This window comes from Achroia grisella, unplaced genomic scaffold, assembly GCF_030625045.1.
Source record: "Achroia grisella isolate CSIRO2021 unplaced genomic scaffold, CSIRO_AGI_Agris_v1 utg1573, whole genome shotgun sequence".
Lineage (NCBI taxonomy): Eukaryota > Metazoa > Arthropoda > Insecta > Lepidoptera > Pyralidae > Achroia > Achroia grisella.
Window position 1 is genome coordinate 277032 of NW_026712655.1, and position 19742 is coordinate 296773.

Genomic DNA, 19742 nt, shown 5'->3' on the forward strand with positions numbered 1-19742 from the left:
CTTACCGTAGTAGGTCATTTGTGTAATTTGCCGCGATTATGTTGTTTATTAATACATTAAAATCCATATATAATAAACGCTTACACATTATATCATTTAGCGATAAAAAATATTTATCGTCTATAGGTAACAGGTTAGCTTTTAGCTGTGATGTTATCTATCTATGTACCTACACGCTATATCCCGGACGGGGTTGACAGAGAGAACTAATTATAATACAATTAATTATGTACTCCATTTACAATCACAACACGACTCATTTTTGGTTGTAGAGCCTCTTAAGTCTTCCATTAGATAATACAAATAATCTGACCATGATAGGTTACCCTGGATCTCCTCCGATGTCTGCATTTATCTAGTCTCAGATTTAAAATCTGCAAATAGGTATATACAATATGACTCAAAATCGGTGTTGCGCTTGCTTTTTTCGCTTACTTCTAGTAAATCACGCAACGGATTTTCATTGGTGCAAATGATTTGCAACTGTTCTGGTGCTGTTGGCTGCTGCTGGCTTTACAGTTTGCAAAGCCTTCTATAAACTTCATCTTCCGCGGGTTCTAGTGCAGATGGCACTTGAAACCCGCGGAAGAACTTATAAGAGCGGCTGAAGGCCAACGCCTGTCTGACAGATATGACTTTAGTATAAGGTCGCCACTAGGGGTTCGAACCTCGACTCAAGCTGTCGTAATTTCATTCTATTGGACGAGGAATCGATCCGAGGGATCGATCGATCCATTCACTCTTGTATTTCAAAACTCTAAATAAGTATGTACATAAGCGTATAACACAAAGTCGCTGCTTTCGTCAACCCGTTTTCTCACTTACTTCTTGTAAAATCCTATTAGAACCTGATTTTCAACAGATTTTCATCTTGTCACTGTCATTTGTTTTGAAACTCTTTAGAAACGTGGTTTATGATGAATCAGCAAGCCTACTTAAAATTAACAATAATTAATTTAATGTAGGTAGGTATATTAATATTTCTACAGGCAAAGCTTCCGCTCATTGAACCGTTGTTGATTGAGAGGTTGACTTTACCTATTTTGAAATCTACACTAATAAAATTATGTAGACCTGACGTATTTAATCTACAATTCGACATCGTTGTATTGTGATAGGAAATACTTAATGTTATTCTACGCAAGTTATGATGCCATATAATGACAGCAAAATACTTTGAATAAAACTAGTGCTGCCATCTGCCGTCGAATAGATAAGTTACTGTGACAAACAACCGTCAAACATCTGCTTTATCATGTATACTCATTATTCTAATATTCCGCCAACAGATGGTGCTGTACTATAAAATATTGATTGCTAGTCTATGTTTTCATTCGTTCATTTGTATTTTTTCTACGAACGATTCGCGTGAAGAGAGTTGTTTGTGCAAAGTGGTCATTCGAGTATTTCGAGTTAATCGAGTCCAGTTGACGTTCTTTCATTCAATAATACTATAGTGCCCGTGTGTCAAGTCTCACACGGTACATGCATAGACACTTGTTTTTGTTTGTTACGTGTAATAAATACGAATGTTTAGAATTTTCAATAAAAACCAACAACAAATTACTGAAAGTAATAACTTTGTGTTATAGTACAAGTTTATCATATTTTGTTTTGCAGTGTATTTTAAAACTGTAACTTTCTCAGCAGTTCACAATTTCGCGGTGTTAGTGAGTGAATCCGTTTAAAACATGAGTTGAATAAACTTTGCAAACTCAAGATTTACCCAGTTATGAATTAATTTTTTTAATTACATCAAAATGACTACGGACAGATTCCACAAGTGAGTAGTATGGAATATTATCTGACCTTTTTTATATAGATAAGATTAGGAATTGATTGTTTTCAAGTTTATTACTATACCTTTACTAAACCTTTTATTGTATCCATATAGGTACCTAATTAAATGGTATAGGTATTTTTAATACAACAAGTTTACACTTTTGGTAAGCATACGGCTCGCCTGTGTAGGCATATACAGTAGCCTGAAAATGGCTACACTTACAGGGTACATGCCTTACTAGGTATGTAGGTACCTTGCGCCAAGAAAAATCTTAAAAATACAAGAACAAGGTACCTGTCTGGCGGAAGATATACCCAAGTGAAATATTAAAGACCCAAGATATCTTAGTTGTATATTCTTATGTACTAGGTAAGTGTATGAAATAGAGTATCTTCTGCCCTTGATTAAAATTGGAAATGGAGCCCACTATCCCATAAGATGATTTTTTTAATGGATGAATGTGGATTGGAGGGCACCCCTTTCCTGGTAGTATGCGCTGACAAAGCACAGGTGGAGGATGATAGGATAAACATTCGAGTCAAGTGAGATTTCACAGGGAATGAACCACTGTGGTTAACATTTTTGACTGCCTGGAGACCACCACTAACTACTATTGCCCATTACTAACAATCCCCTCTCCCGACAATCGTATAATGTGGCCTGCTGTTTAGGATAGCCTTATTCTATACAAATAAATAAAATTAGTCTGTTTGTAATTTCAAATTAACAGCTTTTCACTAAACATAAAATTCCACATATGAAAGTATATACTTACGATACGTAAATAAAAAAATATTAGTGCCTGTCTATTTGTCTGTTTGTTTATTTATTCTTCTTAGTCTCTGAAACGACTGGATAGATTGTGACTGGAGTTTCACTCGCCGATAACTAGTTAACAATATACCTACCTATTTCATAGATATGCAACAACATCATCAGCTCTCCCAAGGCACGCCACTGGGTACGATCTTCAGCCCTTATCTTCCAGTTACTACCCAATATACAACAGTCCCTTTCATCTGCGTCAATCGGAGATGCTCTGATAATTAAATTTCATTTACGGACTATTCACGGTTTTTGAACCGTAAATTTTAAACGAGTGGAGTAAATATAAATATTCTAATTGCGAAATCACATTAGTAAGTGAAAACATCACGCTATCAGATAATTCTGGTTGGATATCTATATGAATTATTAATTGACTGACTAATATTGCATACAGAAAGAAGAAGTTTCCAGAACTTCTGAGTCAGTTGATTTAACAGTACACACTTATAGATTCAGAGTTTACATGTGGTTGAAACAACAAAAAACAGTAAAATTATAGGAATTGGTGTCCTCAACCAATTAATAATTAGTAATAATAAATATTATATTAATTAATTAATTAGATATTATAATCGGACACAATTGATAGATAATAAAAAAAATATTTTTTTACTCATAATATGTTGGAAAAAACAAACGTATTTAGACATTGGTTTCTGTGTAACTGGACTAACTTTCTTAATAAAAGTAAGTATATAAATATTCTTTTGTAAAGACTTACTGAAACAACGAATTTTATAATTAATTCAAGTAGAGACACCTCTGTCATCATTAATTGTACGTGTTCGATATTATAATTGATCACACGGATATAACGCAAGAGAAAAGAGAGCTAAAATTGACGATCCTTTGCGAAATTCTTATTTCAGCTTTAATTGCAATCTGTTCCGGTTGCTGGTCGTTGTGCAAACATAGATAAATAGATGTTAGGTTTACCGACTTGATTCCGGTGCAAGAATTGTTGTCGTTCGATTTTCAAACAAGTTGACCACTTGATAGTAAGCTGTTAGCGCTGCTTATAGACATTAACAACACTACAGACATCACGTTATCGTGACACCAGCGATATCACTCATGTTTTGCCATTCTAGAGGACTACGATGTAACACCTCATATCCTGTAATGTCACTGCCTAATCCGGAATACCAGATCAACTTACAAGACAGCGGCCCTTAAATTATGAATGAATTAAATCCGCACCCTGCAACCAAAACACAGCTTATAATGCAAGCTGCTAGAGGGCTGAAATAGGTTAGGATGAGGTACCCACGAAAGCGATTTCTGGTAACTTATTGTCAACTGGTTTGAACTACTGTTATTAAGTGGCCAGGATGAAATACTTACTTTTACGACAAACAGAAATTTCTCCATTTTTCAGTCTCCTTAATCTCATGAGAACAAAAATATTTATGCTAGTTAAACACAGAATTTTTTTTTCTGAAATCTCTTCTTCCAAGGATTTCCAAAAAATTGAAGTGTCACCACTGAGACTGGTAACTTCAAGTAATCAAGACGACGCTTTGTCCGCTTCATCTTTGCTTTGATAAACTAAACGCTGACGCTTACGCTTGCGCTATATTTTGTCGATTACCTTATATTAGCGCTCTCACCGCAAAACATGAATTTGTTGTAGGACATTGAACTATTTTGACAGTACGCGAAGCGTGTCTCCTACGCGTTACCGACGTTTCCGTGCACGCAGTGGACAATTAAATAACATTCAATAACGTATTGTAGCTTACTTATTTTCATTTTGCATTGTGTACCAGCACTGGTAATCAGTCACGCAGCATCTTACTATGACACTTATGACGTTGTGCAAGCAGGTGAAGAACAATGCTTCTAACTTCCGGATTCTTGCGGATTTCATAACCAAACTGAACCTATTATTTGTGGTCCAGTGTAATATTTATGAAATTTTATTTCAAGCCAATAAGTAAGAAAATTAAACAAAGGACTGATAGATCCACCATACTGCGAGAGATTTATTTATCAAAAGATGAAAACAACATTCATTCAAAATTAATCGCTATAAATTTTAGTTTTCCATAATTCCCAGATAGCTGAAATGATGCGACCAACTTTATTACTTGTAGTATTTCGGTCTGTTTATTCTATACTTTTTTTAAAGAACTTTGAATATAAAGACATACATATGAACTATCTGACAGAAAAAGGAAAGAGAATAACATCATTGTTTAAATTATCCAAAAAATGTTTTCTAAGACTCTACGTTCATTTCGGAAAATAGCACTTGTATACTGCTGGTTCTGATCTGAGATTATTCTATTTCGTTCTATTCTGAGTCTATTCCGTTATTCTACTGTCATGTATAAAACAGCTAAGTCAATACCCTGCCATGTGGTAAGGGCAGTAGCCTTCCTATTTAGGTTTATCGTTTAGAACTACAGCCGGCACCTTCGCGGTTCGGTGCACATGATCACATGGGGTGAAAATGTTCGACATCGAATTTTGATCAGTACTGCATTGAATTGAGGATATATTTTTCCACTATTGGATCACATCGATTAGTATTACTATGGTGACATACGTAAGGTTGCCTTGGTGACACAGGTGATAGCCAGTTCCCAAGTGGCAGTATTTGATATATAATAAAATTGAGGCACTGCCTGATCTGTTATTTAATTTCGCATTTTATTGGAATTACACCCTTACCTACAACTTTAGAGTACTTTGCAATTTAGTTATTGAAATGCCAACCTACTCTTCTATGATATATATACCTCCTACTAATGTTTAGTCATTTTCAAGTAATTGGTCTGGTCTCTTGTTCATTTTTCGAAATTTATTAAAATCCCACCCTTACCTATACCTAAAAATTCAGTGTATTTTTACTCATTCGTGGCTGTTCATGTATAGCAGTCTTCATCCAATATTATGCTCTATTATCATTGGCAGTATGCTGCTGTCAGTTGTTCCTTAACTTCTAACTTTCATACTTATTATGGGGCAAAAATACTATTTTATAAATATTTCGTATTTCAACTCAAAGGAATTTAATTTGGTACCCAGCCGACTGTATCATCTTGAATATTTTATCCCTTTCCAATATGTTTTCTGTATTCAGTAGTTTAATACATATGACTCAACCTAACATAAGATTTGTCCTACTGGGAAGTATGTCGTAAAATATCCCAGGATGAGCCTTGATTGTTGTACCTAAATTGTACTATCTTAATATTATCGAATATTTTGTCGTTGCCAACATCATAAGTAATTTACTTTTATCAGTTTGGTTTTTTTGTTTGAATCACCTAGATAAGTAGTAATCAGCGTTTTATACATTTACAACGTACGCGATCCGTCTTTTCTATATTTCGACATGAATACTGAGATAGTTAAATCTCTGACGCAAGATGTAACATAAGTGCTCAAGTAGTATTATGCTATTAATTGACAATTACCGATTTTATCAGACGTATCGTTTCCCTCGATCGATGTATCGATCCCTGTCGAAAACCGATGCTATCTGCTTTCCCAGAATCAGCCACATAATCCTTCAAATAAAATGTGAATATTTTTTAGATTTAGGCCCATAATACTCGTATAACGTATTGGGATGATCAATATCCTACAATAACCGCTTGCCAATGTATGATTATTTATCAATTGAGTGGTATTGATAACTAAATAGTAAATTTGGAAAAACCAGTGGTCAAACTCTACTTATCTTTACTCTATCTTTTAGCAACCGATAAAGACTTATCAGATAGCCAGCTTCCTTCTCCATCAGCAGATCATCTCGATGTCAATCTATTAACGGAAATCTGTATCAACAGTACAACAGTAATTACATTATTATTATGACTCACATTTGTAATTTTCACTTTATTACGAGAAGTAGGATACAATTCGAGGAAATCCAATTCAAATATTCGTGGTGGTAGTAGTTATAACATATCAGACATATTAAAATTTACATGTATACTATCTAAGAATTTATAAAAAATGATGGATGAATCGAATTATTTTATTCCATATTATTGTTTCAGAGCGGCCAAAGATGGCCTACTAGATGTGCTAAGAGAGGCGACGAGGAAGGAGTGTAACAACAAGGATGAGTCAGGCATGACACCAACACTGTGGGCCGCCTTCGAGGGACATATCGAGGCACTGAGGCTGTTATGTGGGAGAGGGTTAGTATTTATGTTCTAAACTCGTGATGTCTACTCGTCCGCTACACGTCTCTGATAATGTCTGAGCATGACAAATTTCTCATTTCTATGTAAACTAGTGATAACTAGGAAAATATTGCGCCGACACCACATAATATGATAATGTCTATGTGATGTTAATAATGTTAATTTATTTGAGGATAAAGGTGTAGTGGTAATCTAGCTTTCGCTAGATCGTTTTTTGTTTCTGAGAAAACAGCTAATGTTTTACTAACTAGGCGGTCATAAAACGGTCATAAAATAATTATTATACATTCAAGTGTAGTGTAGTAACTTGTATCGATAAATGAATTGAATACTATATATAAATGTACTAGTATTGATTTACAAAACAACCGTAAACAGAGAGTTCAGTTACTTAATAAAACGAAACATCGACATCAAGACATCTGGAGTTAAAAAGAAATGCATGCATTTCATACGGATTAATGTCGTTTTTATGGTACTTATCAAAACGTCATCAGACTGTATCGTTATTCAGCAATTATTCATGTTATAACTCTTCAATTGTATACGTTGTAACAGTAAAAATATGATGCCTATCAGCACACGATAACAATAACTGATCATGCATTATCTAAATATTACGCGCAATTGCAAATGTTAATGATTGTAATAAATTTGTTGCTGATTATTGGAACGTTCACGTATCGGTGTTTACTGACGATTTTGTGTGTAACTGGAATGGCAAACTGTAGTCCACCTGATGGAAAATAAGAACCATACCTTTATATACAGGAACAATACTGCTTTTACCATGGGTAGTCTGCGTGGGTACCTACTTCACTTGTCCAGTGTCACCTTTTTGAGCCGCCAGGCAGCTTATTTGTAAGCTCTGTTTCGGTTGTCGGATCAGATTAGGCAATGAAATTACAGAAAGAGGCATGACATCTTAGTTCGTAGTCCGCGGGTTCATATGTGTATAAGCGACGGTTATAGTTTATCAGCAGGTATGCTATTAACTTATTTATTCCAATAACATAACATGTAGCCCGTATTACGATTACTGATGACTAGGTTTTCATTGTAAGGTGCTTACAGACTAGGCAGGTAAATTACTGGATTAGAGGCATGACGTCCTACCTCTTTGGAAGGGCAACGCATGAGTATCGGGTGTCATATGATAACGTGATGTTCTTAATGCTGTTAATATCGCTTATATAAGCGACGGTTCTAGTCGGCTGTCGGCTTGTCGATTATCAGTCGAGTCGATTGTCAGTCCACTTACATAAAAAAATAAAAATGAAACTATTAATCTAGTATTATTGCATTTTAGCGCATATTTCGCCATTATTGTTGTGTGAATACGAGTCAATAAAATTCTAAATTAGAAAAATCTAATAGAAATACGAGTATCAGGTATCCATATAAACGACTCGGTACTTTTTACCTCGGAAATTAATTATTATTGGAACCGATCAAGGTATCATTTTTCACTGTCGTTTTCGCACATTGTTCTTGTGGTAACCAGAGGCGTTTACAGTTATCTGGAATTTTCTTTCATTACAACCCGACTACTTGCCGCATCGCAGCGCGGACCTTGCTTTCACTTTTACAATTTTAAGCATGCAATGACACTTTATAGTGTTAAGTAACGCTAAATTTTCTGTGAAACTGTGCCGACATTATGAACAAAATTACCATCCAAATGATGTCTATATATCTCTCGGTTTAGTAATGACTTCATAAAGTACAATATAGTAACTTTAGTAAGGTACTTTACTAGTTTTCCGCAGTTTTGCTTGCGTGGCACCAAACATAATTGATGTCAATTCAGTACCTTATTCTAAACAACTATTATATTTTAAACGATTGTGCGTTGACAATAGATTTGCTTACCAATAATTACTTTTTATATATAATATATAGTTACATCATGACTAATATTTTAAACATGAATTTGTATATTTGCAACGAAAGTACTTACTCAAAAACTTCTAATCCGTTTTCAAAAACTCTTTCACTATTATCCCTGAATAAAATAAGCTGTGTTTATTACTGAAGATGGTCTAGGTGTGGTCACAGCCTGGCTAGAAGATAGTTTACTCAGGTTAAATACTAGTAAAACGAAATATCTCTGCTTTAGCAAAACAAACAGGGGCTCACCAGGAGATTTACGATTAAAACTACATTCTTTTCCGTGTAATCGCTCTAGTCAAAACGAAAACAAATCTTGTGATTGTTCTATACTTGAAAGAGCATTCAATGTAAAGTATTTAGGGTTAGTCATTGATGATAGATTAAATTGGAAAGAACATATATCCACACTTTCCAAAAGAGTTCGTAAATTTATATATCTATTTAAAGAACTCCGAATACTTTCGGACCATAAACTACTTATTCAGCTGTACAAAGCGTTAGTAGAATGTCTACTTACCTACTGTATTTGTTCGTGGGGTGCAGCTGCTAAGACGTATTTATTAGAACTTGAACGTGTACAAAGAGCTGTACTAAAGGTACTGCTATGCCTACCGTTTAGGCATCCAACATACAAAGTATATGAACTAGCCAATGTCCTCTCTGTTCGCAAACTATATATATACCAATGTATTCGTAGATACCATGGAAGTGCATCATCTATATCCAACAACAATAAAAGACTTAATCGTTATCCTGTACCTAGGGTCAAAAGTGAATTTGCACGTCAACAATACCAGTATCTTGCGCCAAAACTATACAATGTGTTTAGTCAGGTTGTAAACCCAAAAAGTATGACTCAATATCAAATTAAAAATAAAATTAAACAATGGTTAAATCAGCTACAATACGATGATACGGAAAATTTATTAAATGTACAGTAATATTCTTTGTTAACATCACAAAGATTAATTTGCAGATATATATTTTTTTTTTTACTTAAACACACGCATCAAATGCGTACATGCACGCTCACCTACATATCCATCATACATACATATAAACACACTTACATCATACTTGTACATAAGACACACACAATATAGTGCAAAATGTTATGTTTATTTCAACACCTTTGTTTTTCTTATAATTTAGATTTTTAAATATGTATCTATTGATAAAATATTGTTTATATATATCATGTTCTAATAATTTTCATCCTTCTATAATAAAAGTACATGTATTGGGAAGGAACTGGCTTCTGTCATACGGCTAATGCTAGTTCAGAAGCCAGGACTACACATAAATACTGAAAGGATTGATATTGTCTGGAATGTGTACCTATTGTATAAATAATATTGTAACGATCCTTCTGAATTTAATAAAGATTATTATTATTATTATTATTACTGTAAAAAAATGGGATCCGTACTAAAACTTCAGTAATGTGACCCGAGGTGTAAAAATATCGATCATTCAATGTCCACCCGTGAGAGTTAAGTACGGGTGGCCAGTTTAAATATTGTGAGCACAAGGGGATTAATAGTAATGTAGACATATGAACCTGTGTGGTATCAGTTATAAGGGGAGGTACATCTACGCGTTCACCCTGAAAAGTAAGGGAATTAATAAAAATAGCGATAAGACCGCCCATTGTTAACTATTTGTTCATATTTATTTATGTGACCATATTGCCTGTGGGAATAATATAAAGTCTATTAATTCCTGATTGACCACGGTTGCCAAACTGACTTAATTATTATCCTATCAACTAACTAATTATAATAACCTTGACCAAATGAAAAATAATAATTAATCTAACCCAAAGAAAAAAGTATCATCGGCCTAGCTTTACAAAGGACTATTCTTCATACAAACTTTCATGACCTATTTTATTTTACCCCCTTAAGAGTAATATTTTTAGAAAGCTTGAATGTCATATTTATTTATATTTAATCAACAGCCTTAAAATGAGTTTCAAGCTTCTAGCATTAAATAAGACGATTCTTTCATACAGATTTTTATCTCCCCTTTCAACCTCTTACAACCCTTTATCGCATTGAAAGGTAGCGTTTGTCCTTTCTCAGGGTCTAGATTTTCTGTGTACCAAATTTCATCTAAATCGGTCCAGTAGTTTTGGTTCGAAAGCGAAACAGTCAGACTGGCGGACAGAGTTACTTTCGCATTAATAATATTAGTAAGGATTGAGATTAAATACTACTACATCATAAAAAAAGTTTATTTTAGAATAACGCTGTAGTGTAGGCCTAGATTCATTGATAGCAGATATTTTAATATATTTATGATTATCACGTCGGTACATACAAAGGATTGTTATCGTGAGATCAGACGACAAATCAAAAGAAAAATAGTTTTAATTACTTATCACATTAAAATATTTTTTTTATTGCCTAGTTTGCTGTACAATCAAACTTATGTTACAGTAAATAACAACAAATTGCTCTATGAATATAAATATATTGGTATCCAATTCATAAATATACTGTTTACGTATTTTAAAAGTTGTATAAAATATACAACTTATATTATGAGGCACGATATGAACAACATCTTAGTCCTCCGGACATATGAATTGTCAATTAATAACGTGATATTCGTACCGTTTACCTATATATAACATATAGACGATGGTTACCACTTACCATCAACATATCCGTCAGGCTGGAGGTGGCCTTTAGTCACTCCATAACTCCTTCCGCAGGTTTGAAGTGCCATCTGCACTCGCCCCTTATCGTCCGGTGAAGCTATAAAGGTCAGCTGCGCGGCCTGTTGGCATTAGACTAGTCCGAAAAAGAAACTTGTAGCTGGCTAATCAGAAATGTATTTTTTATTCTAAATATGTATTTACATTTATTAACCTTTTATAGTTCGTTCTGTTGTCAATATCTTTTCGTTTTACCCATACGCAAATAAAATAAAACTACAACAAAACTTACTACGAACGTTAGTCGTTAAAAGAATGCTGTGTATTAATTTCTCTGAGTAAGTATTAGAAATGCTTTCAATGATTTAATATAAGGCACGCAACTGAGTAAAAACATTTAATCATTAAAGTTTAAACATTACAAACTTTCACGTTTATGATGACTCAATTATTATACATTAGCAGGAATTAATAGGTATACGACAAAATGTTGGGCTTGCTAGTAAAGAGATTATAAGAATGATAAGTGTCACTTCATAAGTGTCTGAGCTCTCCAAATTAACAACAACTTTTCATGTATACATGTCTATAATCACGCAAACAATATTGAGTTCGTAACACATTGTGATGAGTCAGGAAGTATATATGTGGGGACGTAATAAGTATAATATCAGTAATAAATCATCCCCAGGATATCATAAAACACAAGAGGTTAGTAAACCAAAACATGGCACATATAGTAGAGGAAAATTCAGGTCCCAGGTACATGTTACTTTATGATATTATAAATGTTGATATCGAAATGTACTTAATGATATAAATGTCTTTCTAACACTGTCTTTTTGTTACCTTTTGACAACTAAACGACTGGACGGATTTGAATGAAATTTGAGGCGACGTCAGGTCAGTTAGTCCATCGTGATAAATTCACCAAGATTATCAATATATTTCTACAGAGGTGAGCCAGACAAAGCCGATTACTTCGGGAATACAGCCCTACACTTCGCAGCAGCGAGGGGTTACAAGGAGTGCGTTACATTTCTGGTCAACTTCGGGGCTAATGTGTTCGCTATGGACGTCGACGGCCACACAGCTCAAGAGCTAGCTGCCATTAACAGCAGAGACGAAATACTGAGGTACTTGGACCAGGCGACGGCAAAATTGGAGAATAATGATAAGTAAGTATTCTGGTAGTTGGCTCGAAAACATTCCAAAAAGTACCTCTTAATATCTCATCTACGATCCTTCGTATATATATATCCAATTATTGGACTCGGACACTATAACCCCATCTATGAGAAGTCCCATAGTTTGTCTCATAGATGGGGCGTTAATATTATTTTACAGCTAACAGTGGAAAAAATAATAACACCGGCTAACACAATATATGTGCTATTGTTTTGGAATGTAAGAAATGTATAAGAAAATAATTATAAAGGACTGAAGATCCTTTATAATTATTTTCTTATATCTATATATTTATTTTCAAAGATTTAAACTAAGACGCATGCAAAAACATCAGTAATCCAAAAGTGAATGCTTTTTAAATTTTGTTTAACATTTATGTACTTCAAATTCAATTTTAATATAAAATTGCAGGAAAAAAGCAAAAGCACTTAAAGATAAAGCAAAAAAAGAGCATGAGAAATATCAGAAACAGTATCAAAAGAGGCAGAGTAAAGCCGAGTTGATGGCGGAGAAGGAATTCAAGAAATTGGCAAAGGAATGGGACCATGCGTACAGTGAGGATGTGACACCGATGCCGCACAGGTCTAGTAATGTGCTTGTAGCGCTCAAACAGAAGATGACGAAGTCTACTAGCCAAGGTAAATGATTCATACAACGGGTATAACAGAAAATCTGACCGTCAAATCAAGTAAAATATCTTAATTCAGGTAGGATCATAGAATGGCGATCTCGCCTGCGATAAGGTAGGTACCGAATATTAAATAAAAATTTTGTAGGTCTATTATACACTCTAATGATATGGCAGATCTACTGCCAGTTCGGAGTACTTTCCAGCTAAGAAGAACTAACATTCCTTGTCAGTTCTTCTTAGCTCAGCTCTTATTCACAATACGCAAGTATTTGTTCCTTCTTCTTGTAATGACTCTGAGAATGTGCCGTAGATTAACAAAATTACTAATAACTATTTAAATATGCTTAAATATAAGTTTATTTGAATAAAGAGTTTTCTATTCTTCTCTTATATAAATTAACGAAGTATTATTATATTTTCTCTTTAGGTAACCTCCTAGTGGAAGAGCAACCGAGACCTACGTACAGTTCGTTAGTCGGCACGGTGAGCTCAGGTGCGAGAGGTCGCGGCGCGGTTTACAAGAAGGCACTGGCTAACAAAATGAGGAACAACACAGTCGGCCGGTCAGGCCCTAATGACGACTTTAAGGTATGACACCTACACTGTTTCGTCATCACAGCTATGTTCATTCTTCCACCGCCATTTATTAAGTAATCAAAAGTGGCAATTCCAGTAGAACCTAAACCAACGATTCACAAAACGACTACTGAACGTATATAGGCAAAACTTCAAAATGATAAGGACAATAACGGCCATTGTCCCTTAAACAAACACCTGTACATAATAGGTTCTACAGACAGTCAAACCTCTTGTCGAGGCTGCTTTAAAGCTAAGAAACGGCTGAATACGTAATCCTGGAGGGCGTAGCAGTGGCCACACAACGAAAACAAATACTAGGGTGGGGTCGCCCCATGAAGCCTGTGAAGACACCAGGATACTTCTGCGCTTTTGGGAGCAGCTTAGCGAGGCCGTCAAATATTCTATGTTTATTATGTATTTTAAAAAATATATCTAAGCCATTAAAAATTAAAAAATGGTAAGAATCATTATGCCAGTTGCCTAATAATGAATGAAATTTAATGAAAATTCTTTATTGTTCTCCTCATAGAATACAAAAAAAAACCTTTATATACACTATTACATATAAATATGTATAAACATACAACATTGACTAAGGAAAGAGGCAACAATGGGCGACCTTATCGCTGAATTTCAACCAGGCAACCAATAACAAGCTGTACTTAGCTTGAGACTAGATGGCGCTGTGTGATTTGTTGACTCCCAAGTATTGTGCCAGGTGGGCGAGATGGAGACGACGGGGCGGCGCTCAGTGACTTCACTGACGGGACTTCGCCGTGACTCGGAAGTAATGTACGTGGGCACGTTCGGCACCGGGCCCCAACCTCGGGCTCCCGTCGCAGACGTTTTCAGTGATGACGTCGATACCGCTAAACCACAGCTCACAAGGTGAGTATACACCTTTTATCATATTTTTTTATCATTTCTATTTACGGCTCCGGTGGTTAAACGACCAAGACACTGACGGGACTTTGTCGCGACTCGGTAGTGATGTACGTGGGCACGTCCCGGCCAGCACCAGGCCCCAATCTCGGGCTCCCGTCGTCAGTAATGATGTCGATACCGCTAAACCACCGTTCGCAAGGTGGGCATACTCCTTTTAACATAAACTAGCTGTGTCTGTCTGTCTAGTCTGCGTGTCACTTCCCCGCCTTTTGCAATATTTTTCATTACAGCTCCGCTCCTATTAGTCGTAGCTTTAAGCCGTGCTTAAAGCCTTTCTCGACAAATCGACTATCCAACATAAAAATAATTTTTCTATTCGAACCTGAGATTAGCGTGTTCAAACAAATAACCATACTTACGATGGTCGCGGGTTCGATTCCTCGCACGGTACAAACATTTGTATTCATGAGTATGCCTACACATTTTATTTAACAACTAGCTGTTACCCGCGACTTGGTCTGCTTTTTTAGGACAAAAGATGGCCTATCTCCATCCTTGTGATACACTGTATCTCCATATCAAATTTCATAAGATCCATTAAGCCGTTTAGGCGTCAATAAGCAACAAAGACAAAAACATTTATATTTGTGTTAAGATTAACTTAAGAATAACGATTTTTGTATATTCCAGATCCGCAAGTCAACCAGACTTTGCAGCTCCGCCAAACGATGACAGTGGAATTGGCCACGAGGTGCTACTACAGGAGCCGGCGAGCATCTTCGACAGACCAGGCTTTGGCAGTGTCGCTTTTAGGTAATACAATATAGTATTTAACAATTTACAATAACACCTAACTCAAAAAACAATAAGGAACTAAGTAAATGAAGGTATTATATACTGTATCAGTAATTCGTATAATCTCGTTTTAATTAAAATTAAAATAATTCCCAATATTAATATATATGCATGTTTTATCGATTGTAAGGACTAATAAATCTTATCAATATGTTATCGTATGTTAATGAAATCAATAATTTTAGTAACATAGTTTTACGTTACCATAATACATAATTTGATATAACAATACAAAGGTACCTATATTATTTTTCGAAAACATGTTTCCAAGATTGATTTCGTTCCAGTATATGGAAAACCAGTACCAAGTTTTGATCAATTTTTTTTTTAATGTAATTTGTGCAATGGCAAACAAGCTGACGCTTCAAATGATAAGACGGTAAATGGTAACCGTCGTATATATACAAGAACATGTTTCTTATGGGTCGGCAACGCGCACGCAACACCCCTTCTTCGGGTTACCGTAGGCGGTTTACTATCGGATAGGTAGTTGCTTGTTTGCCACTATCGTAGTATAAAAAACAACTTTACCTATATCACTTTATCATGTGACCACTGTATAATACCACTCACGGATGATATCAATGTTATCCTGTATTTATATTAGAACCCGAGTGAATTAGAGCACAATTATTGGCTGGTTTCTCATATCATGGTGTCTAACTCGAAGAATAGACAATAAGTGATTGCATTGAACGAAACTAAAGTTTACATGTGTATAGTAAATAATTATAGTCTAATAGATTCAATTTAGTGACCAAAAAAATTTTTTCTAACCAGCCTTTTGCGGGCTCAAGTCTGGCCAAGAGTTTTGACATACACTTTGATTTTAGAAAATATTGATAAGAAACATTCTTCCAATTCATTCGGTTACTAGCAATATATAATAAAGGGAAGGCTGTTGCTACTGCTTGGGCTTAGTGCTGTCCTGTCCTTGCCATCATCATTACATAGTATAAACTGAAGATGCTGTGTCGCTGTCTGTCCGTCCCTATGTATGCTTAAATCTTTAAAACTACGCAACGGATTTTGAAGCGGTTTTCTTAAATAGAAAGAGCGATTCAAGAGGAAAGTTTATATATATTAAACATGTTTATCCGTGCGAAGCCGGGGCGAGTAGCTAGTAAAATATATAAGTGTAAAGCAATCATATATATAATAAAAAAATAGCAAAATACAGTTTTTAGGAATTGACAGTGATTTAAGTAGTAGGTTGATATGTATAATACATGTACCTACATACCGTGCGAAGCCGGGTCAGGTAGTTAGGAAATAAATAATTATTGTAAGAATATTCTGGTAATGTATACGACATTATATTTCGCTAATTATACATCAAATAAATCCAGTTAATGTATCTGCATGTGTTGTTTATCTAGGTACTAACATATTCGTATGATATCGTATCGTACATACTACATATACAATCTAATCAATTCAAGAATTATAATTCTTTATTAGTCTGTACATACTTAACTTTATCTTAGTTATCTATATCTATTGTAATTATAGATTTAGATGCTAGGCGTTACCAGCGACTTCGTCTGCATTTTGGGATAAAAAGTAGCCTATGTCCATCCTTGTAATCCACTCTATCTCGATATCAAATTTCATTAAATATTAGTACATAATAAGTACTTATAATATTAGTAGATTTAAGCGACCCTCTCTGACTCGGCTGATTTTTTGTTATTTCAAAAATCATCATCGCATTTGAAACAGTTTACAGAAAACCTTAAAAATTATATCATCGAAAACCACGTGATGTATGAAAACAGGATGAAAATCCGTTTTCATACATCACGTGTTTCTGAGGTTATCGCGAACATACAGAGACGCGGCAGGAGGCTCTATAATATACCAGCAACCCGTCCTAGCTTTGCACGAATGCTTTACAAATCTTTAAATTTCTCGGCTATATAAACTATAATACGCATGCATTTTACATATAAACCTTCCTCTTAAATCACTATCTATTGCTTAAAACTACATTAAAATCCCGTGCGTCATTTAAAAATTATAATCCACAAACTTAGTTTCACACTATGTAAAGATATATATTTATATAGATAAACGCTAGGTGCTAGCTTAATTATAGATATATATTATCTACTGTTGCAAACCATGTCTAAGAATATTGTCACACACTATTTGACAATTGATCTAATAATATATACATATTCCAATGCGGTTATTGCATTATCATGTATATATTATCAAATATATTATAGCTGTATCACTTTATGATGTAGTTTTAATACCATTATAAAGCTTTACAATGTCTCATATAATAAAGAAATAATGTCGAAGTATATAATACTTATTTATATTTTCTTTTATACCAAATATATGATAATATAATAATCCCTTAATCTTTGACCTTTCCAACTACTAATACTTACCACTGTTTCGGTGCAACGAAATGTTATCTTCTATTTCGTGAGAAATCTCTGAATCCTTTCTTAATGTATATGTCAATAGTTTTGAATATGTGAAAATACAAAAATTAATAAATAACAAAGAAAGCGGTGCAGGGTATTAGAAGTGTAATGTATGAATCCAATGCTTCTCTCTTTTACTCCGGCTGTGTGTCTTGATGATGTCCAAATGAGTCCTTGTAGAAATAAAATAAATGCTGTCACGTGCTCGTTCCCTGCCCTTAAGAATCCTTAATATATCTGCTGTAAAAGCTCATGCTGTAATCTCTCGAAGAAACCTCAAAAGTAAAACATATTAGTAGGATTATAATATGTGTGCAGGCGATCTATAACAGCGACTCTGAGCGCGTTACCAGCCGGCACAGCGGGCGAAGACTTATCTATTGGGTCTGCTGGCTCGCTGGCCGCCAGACAATCCTTCCAGCCTGCTGAGTGGAATCAATCCGGTAAGACAACCTAACTACTCGTATGTGACTTCGTCCTTGTCACATCACAAAATTAATATTTCACTTTATTTTACTCGCAACACATGCCTCTTGAATATTTCTGTCAACACTCGGTACCCTTCCATTTATTTACGCCTCCACATTATTTAGATTTAAGGTCAGTGTAAAGCCAGTTCACGTTACGACTCAGCGTTGATTATACGCGTTACTAATAGTTCATGTAGCATACAATCAAGTAAAGTAATTAGTGTAGTAAAATAATTCCATCTGTATACTATATATTCACACTACAGTAAACAAATAACTTAAGTAAGTAAAGTATGTAGCGACACCTGATCACTTATATAATACTGAGAAAGTAGTGAGGTGATAACCATCACTAGAATAAGCTAGAATACCATGGGTTCCTAATACAGAGTATATTGTTGGTGATGTAAATAATATAATAATCTCATGATAATTCACACAGTGCCATCTACATCCAAGTTAATCTAGCTAGAGCTTGTGTTATGGATAATAGACATTTGATACAAATACATAAATTTTTTTTCGCATATTATACATAAAAAAACACCAACACCGATACAAACAAACATACTCATTAATACAAATGTTTGTACCGCGACCATCGGAAGTAAGGCGGAGTGCTAAACCCTTGGACCACCGAAGCCATTCAAATATATATATATATATATTATTGTCTTTGATATACAAATATGTTATTTAAATGTTTCAGAAAGCTCTACAGTAACTTCTGACGAGGAAGGCGATGCCGAGGAGTCGGGATATGCGTCTCTGGAACGATTCCTCACCGCATGGGGCCTCGGTCAGTACGTGCAGAAGTTCAAAGACGAACAAATAGACCTGGATGCCTTGATGCTGCTCACTGAGAGTGACATGAAGTCTCTGGGCCTTCCACTAGGACCCTATAGAAAGTTAGTCACTGCCGTACAGGAGAGAAAGCAAGCCATTTCCCATCCTGGGCCCATTGTTGACACCCCTATATAAAATGTGTGTGTAGTGTGTGTTCATAGAGATATTTCTGTTACTATTTCTTCTAAGTTTCTACTTAAGTACATCATAAACTTTTACAGTTGAAATATTATAATACTTATTTGTCGCAGTATACCTGAATGAACGCTTCAATCAAAAGATATATATATTATGGTATTTTATATATGAACAAATTACGGATATGTATTAAATTTATCTGCAAATGTGCAATGATTTTACATGAGATCAGAAGAATGAGAATTAAAAAATATATATATTTTAATTATTCGTACTTAGATATAGATAAACTGTTATGTAATAAACAATATATATCTTTCATTTTTATTAGAAATAAAATAAAATAGAATTGAATTTACAGCCTGAAAATTGAAATCATG

General features: G+C 34.7%; 1 protein-coding gene across 1 annotated transcript; it reads left to right on the top strand.

The window, feature by feature from the left end:
• Positions 1–1420: 1420 nt before the first annotated feature.
• Positions 1421–19508, top strand: LOC131841068 (pre-mRNA splicing regulator USH1G). The gene is made up of 9 exons (XM_059189299.1): positions 1421–1783; positions 6625–6768; positions 12286–12507; positions 12929–13155; positions 13576–13736; positions 14446–14615; positions 15303–15425; positions 18227–18351; positions 19088–19508. Exons 1-9 carry the CDS (start codon positions 1761–1763, stop codon positions 19357–19359), a joined length of 1467 nt encoding a protein of 488 aa, XP_059045282.1. The 5' UTR covers positions 1421–1760; the 3' UTR covers positions 19360–19508.
• The last annotated feature ends 234 nt before the right edge of the window (positions 19509–19742 follow it).